General features: G+C 36.9%; 1 protein-coding gene across 6 annotated transcripts in view; it reads left to right on the forward strand.

Moving 5' to 3' along the window:
* Positions 1 to 18704, forward strand: part of ITGB8 (integrin subunit beta 8) — a 49237-nt gene that overhangs the window by 21132 nt on the left and 9401 nt on the right. For all 6 annotated transcript variants that reach the window (XM_027639023.1, XM_027639021.1, XM_027639024.1 and 3 more), the window contains 7 exons: positions 1108 to 1354; positions 3124 to 3289; positions 5954 to 6112; positions 11028 to 11123; positions 11218 to 11307; positions 13918 to 14052; positions 17002 to 17407. In XM_027639023.1, the coding sequence (XP_027494824.1) occupies positions 1108 to 1354; positions 3124 to 3289; positions 5954 to 6112; positions 11028 to 11123; positions 11218 to 11307; positions 13918 to 14052; positions 17002 to 17407 (1299 nt within the window). The remainder of the gene's footprint in view (positions 1 to 1107; positions 1355 to 3123; positions 3290 to 5953; positions 6113 to 11027; positions 11124 to 11217; positions 11308 to 13917; positions 14053 to 17001; positions 17408 to 18704) is intronic.

An 18704-nucleotide genomic window follows, 5' to 3' on the forward strand; every position in this document is an offset into this window, starting at 1 on the left:
CTGACACAGACAAAGCCTCACATTTTCAGGTGGATTATGTTCAAAGACCATTGAAAGAAATTACTTTGTATATTGGAAGAAATTACTTTGTAAAGATCTGGGTCAGATCTTTGTTACATGTACTCTTTGATAGTTTTTTATTGAACACCTGCATAGTTCTAGAACATATTCCTTCCTCCTATCCTTTGCTATATTTCATAGCATAATACTGAAATTAGATTCTGCATTCATCACAAGAAGATCCTAAACTATTTCTTTAGTGAGCTCACACTTTAGGTGACATAAAATAATGACCAATTTGAAGTCTGCATTACTGTTCCTACTCTGCCTATATTCCAGTCACTTCACTCTTCTTGTTGACATTACAGAATATTAGACAAGCAAAAATGTGAGGACTAGTTTTAGCAACTTCCAAAGCATTAATGTTTTTATTATGTGTGAGAATGTGATGTGGTTCTGCAGGAGAGACAGACATTTATAATCCTCAAATTAGAGTTCTGTTTTGTATATGCCAAGAGATGGAATTCTTTTTATATTAAAACCTATTTTTTTTAAAAAATATCTTGGTCATACTGAATTTTCTCCTCAAATCTTTGGAAGTATATTGTGATAAACTTGAAACATTATTTACATGAGTTTTTCAGGCTGTGCTGACTTTATGGTTCACATATAGTTTTAGATTCTGTCATATGACAAACTATTTGCAGGATACACTTACATACTTTGAAGTGTCAACCTTGAAGTGACTGACCCCAATTTGTATGCAGATCTGTGTTCTTTGTGAGCCATAACTGCTTTTTGGTATAATGCCAAAGGGATTGCATAACATGAATTTAAAAGATAATGGGGAGAAGTCAGATTTTTACAATAAGTCACACAGTGCTCCTGCAAGAAATAAAAACAAGATGTTCTACAAAACACCACTTTTTGGCTTATTTTTGAATGATTCTTCAAGGTTCCATTTACTCTTGGGAGAGATTCTTGTTTGTTTGTTCTTCTGTTTGCTGACAAAAACAACTTTGTGCTGAGGTTGCTACAAACATAAATTTATTTTTAATCATGTCCATTCAAAAATAGTAAATAAACTTTTTTTTTTTTTTTAATCAGGAAGTGAAGCAAACTTTATGTTAAAAGTTCGCCCTCTAGAGAAATACCCTGTGGATCTTTATTATTTAGTTGATGTCTCAGCCTCCATGCACAACAATATAGAAAAGTTAAATTCTGTTGGATTTGCTTTATCTAAAAAGATGGCAAATATTTCTCTTGATTTTCGACTTGGATTTGGATCCTATGTGGATAAAACTGTGTCACCTTATATTAGCATTCATCCAGGTAGAATCCATAACCAATGCAGGTATGTAGTCTTTTTATATTTACTGTAGCACTGAGACGTTATTTAATTGCATAAAATACATTATGCATATTTATTTTTAAAGTTCTGTCTTTGTTTCCTTATACATATGGTTCTTTGACAAAGTTCCTAAGGAAATGCTAAAAATTATTATACAATGATTACTTCTGAAATACCTGGTTGAGTGATTTGAGAAAACTGTTTCTGTATCAGAAAAAATGTTCTGTGTTTTCTTTAGCAAAATAAGCCAAAAAACATGCTACTTTGGAATATTTGAATATGTTTTGCATTTTATTTTAAAGTCTACTGTTGTGGTTTTGGTTATTTTGGATATATGTTGCCTAGATTCATCACAAAGGTTCCTGCTTTCTGACCTATGTGCTTTCTGGTGTATGGTCATGTATTCATTAACTCTTTTCTTAAAACTACTTTTGTTAACACGGTGTGGTTACTTTCAGCTCATTTAATGAACAAAAGTGATCCTTTGATCTAATTCCACAGTTGGTACATCAATGCACTCTCATTTTAAATAGAAAGATGTTCTGGCCTGCATTTCTTTTTTCATGACATGCCTTATATACCTTGTGTTTAACACATATAAAGTAAGGGATTGCTTCCAAAACACCCTGGAGTCCAAGATTATTCACAACAAATTCAAAGCTGTCTAAACCATAATACTTGGAAAAGTGAATATTAATTCTTCATACTTTCTTGCTTGTTACTATCCTTCCTGGGAAGACATGATCCAAAATTCTCTGAAGTACCTTTTTTGATTTCAGTGGTTTTTGAATTGGGTACTAGTAGTAGAAGTCATTCAATAGATATGAATATTTATGTAAAAGCAGTCCTCTAGACCATCTATAGATGGAGATGGATTAGCATTTCAAGGTCATGATTCGTTTTGCCTAAAAGTAGACATCTCCAGAGGTATTAATCCTTACAATGCCAGTTTCGCTTCATTGACTGCAAATTGAATTGGAGGAGGGCAGGTTACAGACTGGTTCCCTGCACTGTAGGCAGCAGAAGTTAAGAGAGTTGAAACCTGCTCAGCACCTCTGAATCAGATGAGCACTTCAACTTGTGCCCTAAATCACTGCCATAAATGGGTCCCAGATCAATGACATGTCTGAGTACTGTGACACTGGCTTACTTACATCAGACATACTTTCTCCCTTATGCATAATTTGAAAAAGTTTCATTTACAACTATGACGTTACTGAAAATGGAGTTTCGCTTCTCCTTAATGATATAACTGTTACTAATATCAACATTCATTTTATGTAAATTTACTTACTATTAGTGGATGTAGGAACTTCAGTTTTATTATAATTTGATCCAATAGCCTGTGTATGAAGCTATTAAAGGATCTTAATGTTGTGGTGTGATAGTCCTTTCTCAGGATAATGAAAAGCAAAGCTGGACCACTGTAGATATTCCAAAATATACTCCCTGAGATCATACTATCACTCTTGTTGTGTTTCTTTTTGTTCTCTACAGAAACACTCTATATATACTGTTACTATATTAACTGTTATATTACATAAAATTCCATAAAATAAAAAAATATGTTTTTGTAGTAAATTAGAACTAATTTCCACTAAACTTAATCTTACATGCAGTTATTCTTTTTTTAAGTATTCCTTATCCACTGCATATTTACATCTTCATTAATATCAGGATTTTATGGGTTAATGAAGATGCAATATTTTCATCTCTTTCAAATGGAAAATAAAGAATGTGTTAGACTTTTGATTTGTTTTGTTTCTATACAGTGATTACAATTTAGATTGTATGCCTCCTCACGGTTATATTCATGTGCTATCCCTGACTGACAATATAGCAGAATTCAGAAATGCAGTGAATAAACAAAAAATTTCTGGGAATATTGATACACCTGAAGGGGGTTTTGATGCAATGCTCCAAGCAGCTGTATGCCAGGTAAGGAGCTTATTTACAAAAAACTAAATAAATAGTAGTTCAGTTATAAATTTCCCATTGAGACTGACAAAGGAGCGCATAAGGGAACATGTTTCAGTGTTTGTTAATGATCTTCAAATTCTGGCTTTAACCAGCCAACATGGGATGGAGGATGAAAGCAACTGCTTCTTGCTTGAACAGATACTTGTATTAATTTCACTCAATTACATAATTCGTTTCAAAAATTATTAAAGTGCTCCTTGTGTTCCTAAATGAAGACATACCATTCGACATTTCTTCTGCTTAAGAATTTACTTGAGAACTGAAGGACAGTTACATATCTTCCTGTAAGAACAGAACTTCGATGTTATCTCAGCTTTTAAAGATTTTTTTTATTTTAAAACAATACAAAACAGCTAAAAATTAACTTCTGTATATTGATAAAATTTCATCACAGTTTCTCCCATGCAGAAAAGGACAGAAAAGATCTGCATCAGTAGTTCCCAAGCTATAAGCATACTAGATAAAGGGAGTTTGGTTTGCTCTAGAGAGCCATTTTGGATGTTGGGTTTTTTTCTATTTCATAGTAATGCAATAGCAATTTTGAAAGTTGGCTGGTAATGCTCTATATGATACTCGTTCGGTCCTCCTAAAGTAATCCAGCTCCTGTTCAAATCACAGGCTTGGTGTCTTTCTCATCTCTTGGAGTGTTGTCTGGACAATTCTTTTATCTTGTCCATCTTCACATCATTTTTTTTTGGAGCAGGACAATGACTCAAGGACAAAAAGTAATCCAAGCTAAGCTAAAGATGAATAGTTGGTCCAATTTTTTTTTCAGATTTTGATGAACTGTAAAGCATGTAAATAAGAGCCGCTACTCATAGACACTGTGATCCCAGCTGCTTAAAAAAATTACTGTGTAGCTTTAAAAAAATTCCTTAAAATCCGGTATTTCCTATTGGTCACATTCCACACTTATGACATGTGAATTCTAGAATAATGTATGCTTCTGAAAACAATAGAATGGAAACATTCATGAGAATAGGAAGGCTTTCCTGCTAACTGGATTGTGCAGCAAAATGGATGAGAACAATGTGCAATTCATAATGATCATCATGAACTATAAATTATGTTTATGTGCATTCATTTTGCCTACAATAGAGCTTTATAACTTGCTCCATCTTGCTTTACCCAATATATCCCCTGTTGCAAGAAGTGGCAGGTTAGGATATGAAGCTACTTTAAAATTTTGATTGCTGTGACATATGTAGATAGGAGTCACAGAATCACAGAATGTCTCAAGGCAGAAGAGACCTATAAGGATAGAGTCCAACTCCCTCCTCCTCACAGGACTACTGAAAACTAAACAAATCTCAAGGTAACAAAGTCAAATGGTGGAGTCTTAGGAGCAAGAAGTTTCTACAGTGCTGGGGGAGAATTTGGAATTAAGATAAAACCTATTTATAAATTAAATTTAAAATACCCTTTCTTTAGATGAATGCTCTCTAGGAGTGGCTGAGGGAGGCTGATGCCTAGCGCATAAGGTGGAAAAGACACCACACCCCTCTGTACTTGTTATCCTTGCTTGTATGAAATATTTGATCCCCATTCAGACCTAGCAGGGAATGAGCCTGAGAAGGGACCTAAATCTCTCTCTGCAAAGCAAAGAAAGGAAGGTAGAGAATAAGTCATGAAGCATGGCTGGCAGATAAACATTTCGTGTGAGATGGAAGACACCTGGAAGTGCTAAAGGAAATGGTAGAGATGAGATAGTGTCATAGGAAGGAGGAAAAAGGAAGGAGGAAAGGGAGGAAAAATGTAAGTAGTGAAGAATGTAAGATGGAATAATTGAGAGAGGGAATAATGAAAAAGCATATTAAGTATTTCATGTGTACCTCAGAAGTTTGATTATAAGCAGGGAGATAAATGTTTTGGAAATATGGATATGGCAGCTAAATCAGTTTACACTTACTCTGCTACATCCTTCACATCACTGAATTTCTGAAAGACATTAAATTCACACTTGAGGGTGCAGCTTTGCTATTAATCCCTCAAGACAGTGGACAGATGTAGTATTTTGCTGCATAATAAGGAATTTCTCAATTTGTGGGTGCATGGAGGCATTCAAACTTCAGTCTATTGATTTTTAATCATATGCTTATGTCCTGTCTGGAAATTTATGTAGGAAAAGGAAATTATAGAGTGGTAAGAATATAAAGTAAATAAGTGCAAAGTAAAAATAGGAGAGGGCACCAAGTATCAATATGTATGAATGCAAATTTGCTGGTTGTAATGCTTTCTTGGATCCCAGAGAATTTTACAAATGCTATACATTTGCATTTTTATGTAATAGTAACCCACACAATGTGGCAGCTCTTACCAACGCCCACTATATAATGCATAACTTGTATGTATTTTGGGAGATCTTTCTTTAAAAAGCAAAGAAAGTCATAAGTGGGAAAAAACAAAGTGGTAAGTGGATCTCTGACTGGCAGTGGAAGTTTTCAGATGCAGAACATTATACCTATTTCCACAAAAAATGTTTCCCATAGCCTGGTTTAAACTCAGTGCTGCTAAGCAGTGTAATATCTGAAAGTAGACTTTCACATTAATTTTTCATTTTGCTATTGATTATTTTAGAAATAGGTAGTTACTGCTTTCTTATGCCTATTTTTTATTTTTTAGAGCCATATTGGATGGCGTAAAGAAGCGAAGCGACTGCTTCTTGTGATGACAGATCAAACTTCCCATCTGGCCCTTGATAGTAAATTAGCAGGAATTGTAATTCCTCATGATGGAAACTGTCATTTGAAAGATAATGTGTACATCAAAGCTACAAGTATGGTAAGGTATATGCCATAGATTTTACCTTAAGGGAAGCAGTGTAAAACTGTGTAAAGGAGGTTTTTTAGACTGCTGTTAAAGCATTGCTTTTATTTCAGTCATTAGAATAGTATTTTTCCAGGTAGACAAGTTTTGAAATGAAGAATCGATCACCTGGATATATTGACATTCTTTTTGTCTGGGATAAAATATTTTGGAGTCTGAGACAACAGTACAGCGGAGGAGGATATGTGACTGGTTTTGGTGTGTTTTTTTCTTAGCATCTCAAAAAAATCACACACATTTTATATATAAGTAAGAAATGTCTGGTGTGATATTTTGCACAAATAGAAGCTGGTAATATGTAAGAATTGCACAATTGTGCTAGTTACACAGAGGTAGTGCTTATGGTTTATGGTCAGAAGATGCAGAGTTGTATTGGTTGAAAAAGTTTGGTAAAGCAGGGGACATACTACAGCAATGAGCTACTTCAACCATGATGGACTAGCATTAAATGCATTTAGATTTCACATATATATAGGTATATATATGTAGTATAAAGCCAATGTGGAGTAATACATACCTGTGCAAAAAGTTATATCAAATCTGCTGTAACAAAATAATATGCCTTGAACAAATATTTTTAGCTTTCAAAATATTTTCTTCAATAATGTATAAAGTAGTTGCAAATGACTGAAGACAGGAATTTTTGCCTAAGAATTATAGGTTTCAATTGCTCTGGTTATTTTCCTAAATAAATATTAATTGTTTCTTTTAGAAATGTGAGTCACTACTTAATTGCCATTTATTCCCCAGATAGCAGAAATATGAACTGTGGTATAATTAGAGCATCCTACAGTCTTTTTTTTTTGGTGCTAGCTGCACTTAATTGAAGTATAGAGCCTGCATTCAGCTGCAGCCAGCAATGTGCTAGTGAAGTCAGTGAGGGCTATGTGTGAGTCTAGACCTGAATTTAATCCCAGCAACTGTTGTTTACAAGGATGATGGGGCAGCAGGAAGAGGCCGCTGAATGTTGTGTGATCATGAAATATGGGAGGCTTCTGGGAATTGGTGGGTGTTTGGGACCTTGCTGAGCGGAGGAGGGAGATGAGCGTGTGCTAACGGGAAGGTTGTTTGGATTTCTGATTATCTGACATTCTTGTGTCCATATTCCCTCACTGATGTCAGGACTTTTTATTTCATTCTAGTCATTCTGTTCAGTGTCCTTGGGATAGAAACAAACCCTTCCCTTATTCTACTTAAAGCAAATAATCTCAAAACTTTCCTTTCCAAGAGCAGAGCATACTCTGCTTTTCTTTTTTTTTTTTCCTCCTAGTTGCTGGGCTATAAATGAGAGGAATTTTGCTCTGCTTATTAAAAAATTGCTAAAGGTACAAATCTTTTTGTGATGTTCAGCATTCCTTTGGTAATAAAGACCTTATCTGTTTGAGGAAAAAAAAAACCACACTATTTTTATTTTCTGTCCAACTTCAGAAATGAATTTCCGTTACAACTAGAGAAACTCACTAGGGTAAAATACAGACAAAATTAATGAACCTCTATCTAAGCAGCTGTGATAGATTGATGGCTGACAGAAAAAAAAGGTGTTTTACTGATATTCTAGATTCTGGTTTGAAAGATCATGATTTTATTATCCCACGTGGAATAAGAAATCTCCATGATTACTGATATTGATGCATTTTATGAAATATGATTTTTTTTTTAGCCCCCCAAATTAAATGACCTTGAAAGATGTTTTGATCTGTAGTGGCACATTTAGGCCCATGTATTTTCTGGCTGATAACCTTTTTTTTTTCCAATATGGGCTAATTTTTGCATGCTCACATGTGGGCATGCACTGATTAACAGAAAAGGGTTATAGTGGAACTCTTTCTCAGCACTGCATATTTTCTGGAGTAGATTTGATATGGTAACACAGTAGTGTCTGTAAGGGAAGGTGTACTGTTTTCCTACTTTCTTTTCTTCTCATCTGTAGTATATGTGATTATTTTATTCATAGATATCCATACAGAAGCTTCAAATGAACAAATAAATTGGGGGGGGATACTATTTGGTATTTAAATGAAATATCATGAAAGTCTGTCAGCCTTTTAGAAAATACATAATATGAAATATATTTTGGGTTTTTTTTCCTTATCAATGCAATTTTGTTGGGCTGTCCTAAATTAAAGAGACTTCTCTAATCACATTATTTTCATGCTTTGATTCTTAGCGTTTTGTAGTGATAAGAAGATAGCATTTTGGCATATTTTTATTTCTTCCTTGTGCCAGTTTAGAAGACTGTGCTTTATTTATTTCCATAAGCTTAGCCTTTACATCAGAAATGTTTCCACTTAGTCACTTTTCTGCGTGTTTCTTTCTAACTTTTACTAAGCAGTCACAGAGAGGTCAGCAAATAAAGCATAAGACAGGAAAGAAATCTATTCAATTTTAATTAGATCTGTGCTTGGTTAACTCCCTTTCTGAAATACTTAACATCTACATTAGCTATCTTCTCAGTTTAACACAGTAGGTTAAAATAATAAAATGAATGATGTAATTGAAACAAGAAAGATGATCTAAAATGAAAGTACATGCATCTGAGCAGTAGTGGGAAGAATAAGATAAAAGTACATAAAATATAGCAAGGTTTTCACAGCAAATAAAACGAGGATCCATGAGTGACCTCTGGTACCTTATGTCGTCTCTTTACATGCTTAAAATCGAAAAGATAGTATGGGTCTGTTGATGCTTTGGGTTTTTTTTTTAACTCCCCTCTAATAAAAGGAAACTATTGCTTTCTTATCCAAAGTGTGACTTTAACATCCCACTTGCCAAGCTGGACAGTCTGGTGAGTTAGAACTCATCAGTAGATGAAAGTTCAGCTGTATATGGGGGCAAACTAGGTAATCTGAGGATCTGGTCCCCGCAGCTCTTGCACATCTATGGATGTCATCTCTTGACTTCAGTAAGGTCCATTTGAATAGGTTTTTGCTTCATGAAGGCTTACAAAGACGCTTCTGATACCAGTGATTCCAGAATTCTGCTACTAGCTGCAGAGATGTTGAGGGGCCTCTGCTGGAGTTCAAACAGGTCTAGTGTCATGTGTCAAGCAGGAAGACTGACTTACTTTACCGCCATCTATGATCCCTCAATACTGTTCCTGTCATTCACACATTTACAGCAGGAGGTATTTGCAGAACATGTGGCTTCGCTCGCCCGTGTCCTGGGACCAGTGGGTATTCATGATCTGCCAGCCCCTTGCGTGTGGCCTGTAGGGTTGTGAAGCACAATGGAGGCCCCACCACTGAGCTCTGTGGTCATGGAGAAGGAAGGAGGGCTTAGGACTGTGCTGTAGACTACTGAAAATGCCAGTAAAGCTACTGATGCTGTAGTTCACTCACGACTGCTGCATGGTGGGAATACATGCTCTCTCTCCAGTGAGCACGGCACACTCTTCAGCTCTAAGCAGGCCTGTTTTTTGCTGTGTTATCTGCCTTTTATCAGTTATTTTAAGGAATATAATCTCTTACCAATGGGTAGAAAAGTTGAGAGAGGCATGTACACCGGCAAAGATCAAACTGCTGGAAGAAACTCCTTTGTTCTTTCTGTACAAGGCTCTTTATAATGGTGCAATATGATGGAAAATGGATTTTGCCCCCTTGCATAACTTCCTCTCAGCTGTCTTGCTATTTAGATTACTGCTAGGAGAGGTGTTGACTTGCAGGGTGCCTTGAGTAACAGGGGTAATCCAAGGAGAAAAGAATGGTGCAGGGAAACAGACTGTGTTTGTGCAAGAGAGAGGCAGTATGGGGCAGATGGTGAAAAATAACAGGAAGAGAAAGACAGTGGAAGTATGTGGGGGAAACAGGTTGAAGTCACTGACATAAGTGAAGGTGTCCAGATGAAATCTCTGTAAGGGGAATTACAGGCCCCAGTTACATCTCTCTGTTTAGTCATGAATTTTAAGTGTCAAATTTACTTTTTGAGAACTAGTCAGTTATGTATGGTTAATAAGCAGTGATTTTCAGATACAGTTTGTTTTAGAGTACTGGAGCTGGAGAGATGTCACATAATCCAGGTGTACAAAGGCCACTGGGACCACACAGACACCTTCGAGCTCCTTGGATGAAGAGATGCAATGCACCTCTTGTTCTCAAATCCATGTAAGATCTCTCAATGAAAAGTGTAGAAGGGCAGATCACTGGCACAGGAAATGCTGTCATGGGTACTTCACCAAACAGAGCAATGCATTACTGAGGAAAGATGTGAAATTCATGTAATCTTCTTCAAGCACAAGTGTGGTTAAGAAAATGTAGCAGGTCATCATGATGAGGACTGGAGACAGGTCTTGTGCATACAGAGGACAGAGCTGTCAGTTGTAAGTGAGCTAACTATGGAATACTGACAGCGCTGGAACCGGACCCCATGGCTGCATTTAGCTGATGTGTATGATCTCTGGTGCCAAAATCCAGTTCTGATAAAGAAACTTTCTTTAAATACTCTCCTTGCTGTTCCCAAAACTACACCTCATTTCAGTCCTTCATGTTGTATTTTCTCCCTGACTTTTGCTTGAGAACCCATCTGTCATTCCCAGGAATCTTGTTAATCTTCTTGATGGACCATGGACAACATCAAATCTGTATTTCTTAAGCATCAGACTCAAACTAACAAAATAATACTGTGTAAGTTAGTCCTCCCACTATGCAGCAGACCTGCATAGTTGGTGACAGATAAGCGTGGCTGATGCCCTGATGATTTTTTTTTATTGTTTATTTGGATGGGACCACCTTGTTTTGAATGTAGGTCTAGCATTTCTCTGTACATTTAGGAGTTAAGATTGGGGTGGTTTTGGAACCCTGTAATGTGTCATATGTGAAATATAAGGTTTTCCCCTACTAATATGCAGTCTTCTCTTTTCTCTTGTATGTTGCAGGAGCATCCGTCTCTTGGGCAGCTCTCTGAAAAATTGATTGACAATAACATCAATGTTATTTTTGCAGTTCAAGGAAGCCAGTTTCATTGGTATAAAGTAGGTTAGAAACCTGATTTCTTTTTCTAATTTTGAAAGCACAATATTTATACTAAAAATTAAAACCATGCATAAATGATTGTATTTTTCATAGGATCTGTTACCTCTGTTGCCTGGTACTGTTGCAAGACAAATAGAATCACAAGCAGCAAATCTCAATGACTTGGTGGTAGAAGCCTATCAGGTATGACGACAGTGACGATGGTGTATGCCATATTTGTACAGACATTTTTCACCTTTCATAGCCTGAATCTGCAATTTCCAGGCTCTTGGCTTCCACCCAAAGTCCACGAGGATACATTCCCTACTTTTCTTAGTGTCCAAGTTGATAGGTGGCATTATCTCACGATAGCTCTCAAATTCCCCAGCTGTTGAAGTCTCAAAGCCAAGAGCTAGTGCTTTTTTCTTTCTAAGGATGCTTATAAATATTCTGTTTGATTCTCTACACCTGTTGCTATGTAACTTCAAAAGAAATGTATGATTTATTTGAATTTTGGCACCTCAGATCTTCAGTTACAGACCAGACACCACTGTCTAGGCACCATATAAATTCAGAGCAAAACCACAGTGCAATATCTGGAGGGTTTTGCAGAATAATCTTTAAAAAGCAGACAGCAGATGGGAATTTATGAGAAGGTATTTTGGCAACAGTGGATATTGTGAAAAGCAATATTTACACTGCACAAAACAGTGTAATGACTTGGCATTTTAAGGCATGGCATTGAAGAAGGGTTTTGATAGGGATTTGAGAGAGAACAATGGAAATTGCTTTGTGAACTTGCCTGGAGTACTCAATTGAAAATAATTATTTGGGAAAGAGAAAGTAATAGTATGGGAAAGAGCATGAAGTCATTTTCCACAAATGGTTGACAGAGAATGGCAGTTTGAAAGAAGAAATAGGCATCTTGATAGTGAAGGAAAGAGGAGGCATAAACAGCTTTGAAAATGATGCCAAGTACTATACATTTGATGTACTAGAGCACAGGGAGCCCACAGAGCAAAATCAAAATGATCATCATGATGGTTTAGGTGGTTGAATGCTGTTAAATAGTGCAGTTGCACAAACATGCAGATTCAAAAAGTTGAAAACTCAGCTGCAAAACTATATGCAGTGTATCCTCATGTCACTTTTTTTTTTTAATTAGTTGAATTTGGAAGGCTGAAATTATCCATTTTACTCAGTAAATCATTAAAATCAGGCAGTTTGCTTTCAGCAAATGGGTTATAATGAAGAGCCAGCCCCCATGTCTGTTCCTAGTCAACAGAGTGCTTTTGCACACGTTTTTCTCACTGTCATGCTGGAAAGGCAGAAGGCAAAGACCTTCAAAAGCAGAGGAGATTAGGTGGAATCAAATAGCCGAGATGTTGTCACTGATATTGTGCTTCCTCTTATAAGGTCGAGAAATCTCATGTTAAATATGGAGGTTTGCAGGAAGTTGCTGGCAAAAAAATCTGAAGATTTTAGTGCTTCTGTATGGCACTTTTACACTGTCCATCCTAAATTGTAACACGGTTCTTACTCGGTGCAAAGCAAACATTCAAGGAGAGGAAATAGAAATTTACAAAATAGAGATTTAGTTCAATAGGACTTCAGTGGGACTTTCCTGGTTAAGCCACTCCCAGTTTGCTCTTGCCTTACTTTCATTTTTTAGACAGTGTCTTCCTTCCCATCCTAAACTTCATTGTATTTGACAGTCTGAGAATTATATCATAGTTTTAGGGACTTGTAATATACAAACACATGGTGAATAGGACTTGAATGTATTGCTTTTTTGAAAGAAAAAGGACTTAGATAAGAAAATAAATTTAGTGTGCATATTCGATGGCAGTGGGCCTCCTGTACTCTTTTTCTAGGCAGGGAAACATTAGGCTTAGTTATGGAAAACCCTTGCTGAAAATCCCTGGCTATAAGGCCAAAGATGAGTCACTAATTTTCAAAAAGTTACTAAGATAAACATGTTCAGATTAATGTAATTACATTTCCATTTATAGCAGTAAAAATATCACATAAACTAATTTTTTAAGAGTAATGTGCCACAAATTTAAAATATCTCTTTGTGCAATTTTCAGCTCATAAGTTTGTAAGAGCTGTAATAAATTTTTAAAAGGTCAAGAAGCAATACTCCTTCTTGGAAGGAAGCAGGATTTTAGAGCATGTAGTAAATGCAAGATACAAAGTAGGTGGCTTTTTCATTATTTTTTGTTGCAAAATGCCCTAATGGGAATCACCCAGTTGTTGACTTATGTGGTCTTAGCTGACCCAAATAAATCAGTAAGAATAATCCCAGTAGCCTTTAGATCACTGTAAGGTTTGTTCAGAGAAAGCTTTTCCAAGACAGATGCAAAATATCAGAAGTTTATAAAGTCGTGTCGCGTCAATTAGGAACCTCTTCTGTTAGGTAACAATAGTTGTATGTATGTTTACAGTTGCATTTTAGATGTATGGCTAAAAGTCAGTGTAGACTCACACAACAAGCAGTTTTTGTTGCACACAGTTGTTAGAATAGATTTTCAAATTGAGAAAAATACAGTCGTAAAACCATTTTAGAAAAGCTGAAAACATTTTATCTGCAAAACCTAATCCTCTTTATCAGAATTGCCAGTTCACTGGTTGTGTATATTTGGTATGTAATCGGGTCTTTATACAGGAAACAATGCTTTAATTCATTCCTTTATTCACACAGACAAGCTTTCTTCATTTTTAGTCAGACATAGTAGCCATACTTGGTGGTAGTCACTAATGTACATTATATTTTGAGATGCAATGTGACTAAAACTTGTTTTCTGGTTACAGAAACTAATCTCTGAAGTGAAACTTCAAGTGGATAACCAAATCCAAGGTCTTAATTTCAATATCACTGCAATCTGTCCTGATGGAAGTGAAAAAACAGCCATGGAAGGATGTAAAAATGTGGGATATAATAAAGAAGTATGTTGATAGTTTTCATTCTTCAAGGAACTGGAATACTTATTTTTCTGTTTGGTTGGGTTTCAATGGTGTGAAATCTTCTAGGGATTTACTTAAACTGAAAATGGATTTATGTGATTAATGATCACAGACTCTCTATTATTCTCTGGATTTATTTGTCCTGAATCTTATTTTAATTCTCACTAATCCCATGGAACTAAGGCTCAAAGCTTTTCCTGAAAGCTAACGTCCATTAAAACTCTCCTTCTTTGTCCTCCACTGGGCACAACCAACCATGGTCATTGTGGTGAAATCTGTACGTAAAGAGGTTGAAAGATAATCACCCGGTGAAAAAGAATCACTGGAATTTGTGTTCCTTGGGTCTTTACTAGACACAAGCTTTCTCTCTTCTTGTTTTAGTAGTCTTCATGCACGATCAGGGTTGTGGATAATTAGTTTATTTTATAAATCAAATTAATAAAATTTTTATTCCCTTTTGGATTGGTGCCACCTACTGAGTGAAACGGAGCATCATGCACCATGAAAATGCAGGGGAAGATGTCTGGCTAATGTAAAGAACATGGTTTTCTTCCCAGAAAAACTTCTCTGTGCCTCGACATATTTATTTAATTGCTTGGACCACTGGAGTAATTCCTTTAGCTTGCCAGGAAAAGGTCTCTGTTTTCTGGAGGGCAGGGTCAAGGAGTTCTTTCCTGCTTGACATGTACATATGTCTCAGCTGGTGTGATTGTACTTATGTCTGTGTGTAGAAATAGAAAACCAATTCAGTAGCTGAAATGTGTGAATTGTAATGTATATTTTAATGTATTTTATACTCTTCTGAATTTTGTCTGCATGCTGCTGATTAGCTTCTACAGTTTATGGGCAGATTATGTTTTTCTGCTTAACTCATCTCTTCTCCAGTGTTGTTCCCTGTGCATGTCATAAGAAATAGGACTGGAATTTGTTCTGTTTAATGAAAAGAAAAATATTTATATCTGTTTCTTTTTAATAAAAAGCCAAGTCAGTTGATTGTAAAAGATTGCATGTGGTCCTAAACCTCTACTGCTATTGAAAATGAACCATCCTTAAGAGATTAATTTATTTTTACCATAAATCCTTCTTTCAGTATTTGTTTACAAGCAAAATGCTTTTCCTTAATTCTCACATTCCTTTCATTGTCTAATCCTTCTTCCTTCACTTTCTTACCAAAACACAAAGTGTATTATATTCTGGAATAATCACGTGGCCCCTTTGGGGTGCAAAACTAACCTTGGCTATTAGTGAGTGTCAGTGTTCATGATGTTGTAATTATTTAGTCTCAACAGGTATAATCTTTCTAGTGCTCTGTTCAGACTCGTCATATTTCACTACTAATATGCAAGACAGGATTTGCCCTTCCCTCCCATCTCCCTGCCATTCCTCCAGTACTGTGTTGAACATGAAGATGATGTTTTCTAGCACAGCGCTGTGTTGAATAAAAAACATTCCCTAGCTGCATCCTGTCCTCCCTGTGTGACACGCACCTGCTGTATGAATCATTTTCTCCATAGCCACACTTTTGTCCTGTAACCGAAGGGAAGAAATCCCATGAATGGAGAGCGTAGGCAACTGAGGGGGGATATGTGTGTAGTGGTGCATTTGAGAAACAAGAAGAAAAGCAAAGGGTGAGATAAAGCCTGTGTGCCCCCTCGATATGACATTAAGTGCATGCTTCTGCACAGCATTCTTCTCCTGTTGTCCGTGTAGGCAGCCACAGCCCCGCTCACCACAAAGCCGCCATTGTCCTCAAGGGCTCGGCTGTTCTCGTGTGGGGGCGCAGCGGGAGGGAGAGACAGTGACGAGAGATGAATGGCCTTAGTCTTTGCGGGTAGTTTCAACCTCATATGTAATCAGTTTCTCAGGGTTTCTCTTTTTTTTGTTTGAAAATTTTTGGTGGTGAAGAGTAGAGATATTTGCTTCTCTTGGGTTACTTTCTTACCTCTTCTTCTTGATTATATTTTCTCTGTGACAAGGCAGGAAAGTTTTTTTCCATCAATAGGCTGAACAAATTTATAACCTGAGAGAGAATACCATTTCAGAGGCCTACTGGTCAAAAACCAAAAAACAATTGTGAATAGAAGATTGGTATCCAGTGAAAGTATCACATATGTCAGAACTGTCAACGAGTTTTGGTGGTGTTTGATGCAAACTCTGTGGCAATCATCTGACCACCAAAATGATCTGGGGTCCTATGCCAGGATTCTGGAAAGCCATGGGAGCTGCTGCTGCAGTGGGCACTGCTGGGATGAGGACCTGGAGCATGGTGGTGATAGCCATGACCCAGAGCTAGGCACTGGGTCCACTCTGAAGCAGAACTTGATCTGCCCAGGACCACAGCAATAGCAGGAAGACTCTCTTTCTCCATCGCCATTGTAGGAACTGCAAAAAGTAATTTGGTGCTAGGGTGTGAGACATTTTCTGTGTTTTAGTAGGAGCAGATAGGGCCATCCAAAAAAACCTGTGTGGTTTCTCTCTGCATGACCATTTCAGTAGAAAAACTTTCATTATAGATTTTTTTTATGAAGGGTATCTCTGTTTTTGTTTGTTTGTTGTCTTGCTCAGTCTAGTTCCAATTCTCATTAGAGTATGATATAACAGAATTTACACATTAAATAATAGCAGGAGGATGATGATGGTGATTCTGTGTCCATTGAACTTGTATTAAACTTGTCTTTTGCAATTATGCTATCTTAATTTGAAAAGTAGACTGCTGTCAATCTTCTATTGTTAGGATTTTGACTGTATTTGTGATGCCTCCCATTACTAAAATATCATTTTTGACAAATGACCAGTGTGTATTTTGCTATTATTAACTAGTGCACATTCATATACAATCTGAGATTCTGCTTTATTTATGTGTTAAAAACTTAAAGCAAACTTAAACAAGGAAATAATAAAAATATAAAATCTGTCTTTATTTCTTCTTAGGTACTTTTCAATGTATCGGTTACAATGAAAGGATGTCATACAACTGGAGGCAGAAAATATGCCATACTTAAACCTATTGGTTTCAATGAAACCGCTATTGTTAATGTGCAGCGAAGCTGTGCCTGCCAATATGGAGACAGTACAAACCACAAAAGAGTATGGGCTGATGAAACTTCTGATAGCAAACAGTCCCATTGCAGTGACAATAACTGCAGCTCTAAGAGAGAAGACACGCTTCCTTCAGAGAGGTGCAGGCAACACCAGGACCAACCTATCTGCAGTGGTCAAGGAAATTGCATAGATGGAAAATGTTTCTGCTACAAAAACAAGCTAGGCAAGGTGTATGGCAAGTACTGTGAAATGGATGACTTTTCCTGCCCGTATCACCAGGGAAACTTATGTTCTGGTAAGCTGCAGAGTTTATGGCTATATTTTCTTGTTTTGTTTTGTTTTCTGAGGCTAATGTACATGAAAACAATGGTATAAGGCTGTCAAGTATGAGAATTGTTTGTGCAGAATTAGTGTGGGAAATGTCCTGAACATCGTGATTGGAATTTACACTCCTGGGCTTTCTTCACCGCAGAGATATGCACTGTCTCCTAAATTTCAGCCCTGCTTTTTAGGGGATACATTGATTTTTTTCTACGTTTAGCTATTTTGATACTTAAATCACAAACTTTTTTATAAGTAATGATACTGATATCTCAAACAAAACAGTAACATTATTCCAGAAAGCAGGTTGATACACTTCAGTCTAATGGCAATATGAGATACTAAGAGATTATGAAGACATCATAGCTTCCAGATGAGATTCTGATTTTCCAACACCCTAAATCAGTCCTGGAGAGATACAGTGACACTTGATTTCAAACACTGATATAAATGTCAGCAGTGTTCCCAACCCACTTTGCAAATTTACCATTTCTTAACCATAAGCAGACCTGTCCTACTCATAAGTTTCTATAGCCTGAGATGTGGTCCCCTGTTTGGCAGAGGAGACAGGGAGATACTTGTCTAAGAGGTGTTGGAGTCCTGTCCTAGGGTACCACAAGGGGAACTTGCTGCCCAGGGCCATGGCTGAGCAGTGGAATGTTTTAGAGTGCAGAGCAAGGCTATCTTCTATGAGCCCCTTTCCCCCTCCATTTTGCCCAGCCCAGGCAAAAAAGAGACCAGCCTATACCCTGGCCACACTTCCATTCAGAGGATCCTGTCTGTTGGATGGAGCTGTCTCCCTGCAGGAGCTTTGTGGATCCCTGGATAAAAAGAGCCATTGCAATTTGTGTGAAACTGCCATCGCATAGATGAGGAGCCCTCATTAGATTTGCTATATCTGCCTGTGCTTTATGTGTTCTCTATTTCTATATTTCCTAAAGGTGCTTTCACAGGCTCTAAAAAACATGGCTAAACATTATTAGCATGTCAGCTAAATGTACTACAACATGGAAAACATACGGATTTTTCTCTACAACTCCTACTTCTTTACCTAGAAAATTGTGAAGGCCAACAGAGGTTCTTCACAGCCTTTGAATTCTTGAGGCTGTGCATTTTAAATTCTTATTAAACAACATAGAGTTTGTAAGCACAGCACACCCACCTGTCCAGCACAGTAATGTATCCTTTAGAGAGGAAAAAAAAAGAGAGGAGAGGAGAGGTTCAGGGAGGGGAGGTTTGGGGAGGGGAGGTTCGGGGAGGGGAGGTTTGGG

This window comes from Corapipo altera, unplaced genomic scaffold (genome assembly GCF_003945725.1).
Source record: "Corapipo altera isolate COAL_440 unplaced genomic scaffold, ASM394572v1 44, whole genome shotgun sequence".
Classification (NCBI taxonomy): domain Eukaryota; kingdom Metazoa; phylum Chordata; class Aves; order Passeriformes; family Pipridae; genus Corapipo; species Corapipo altera.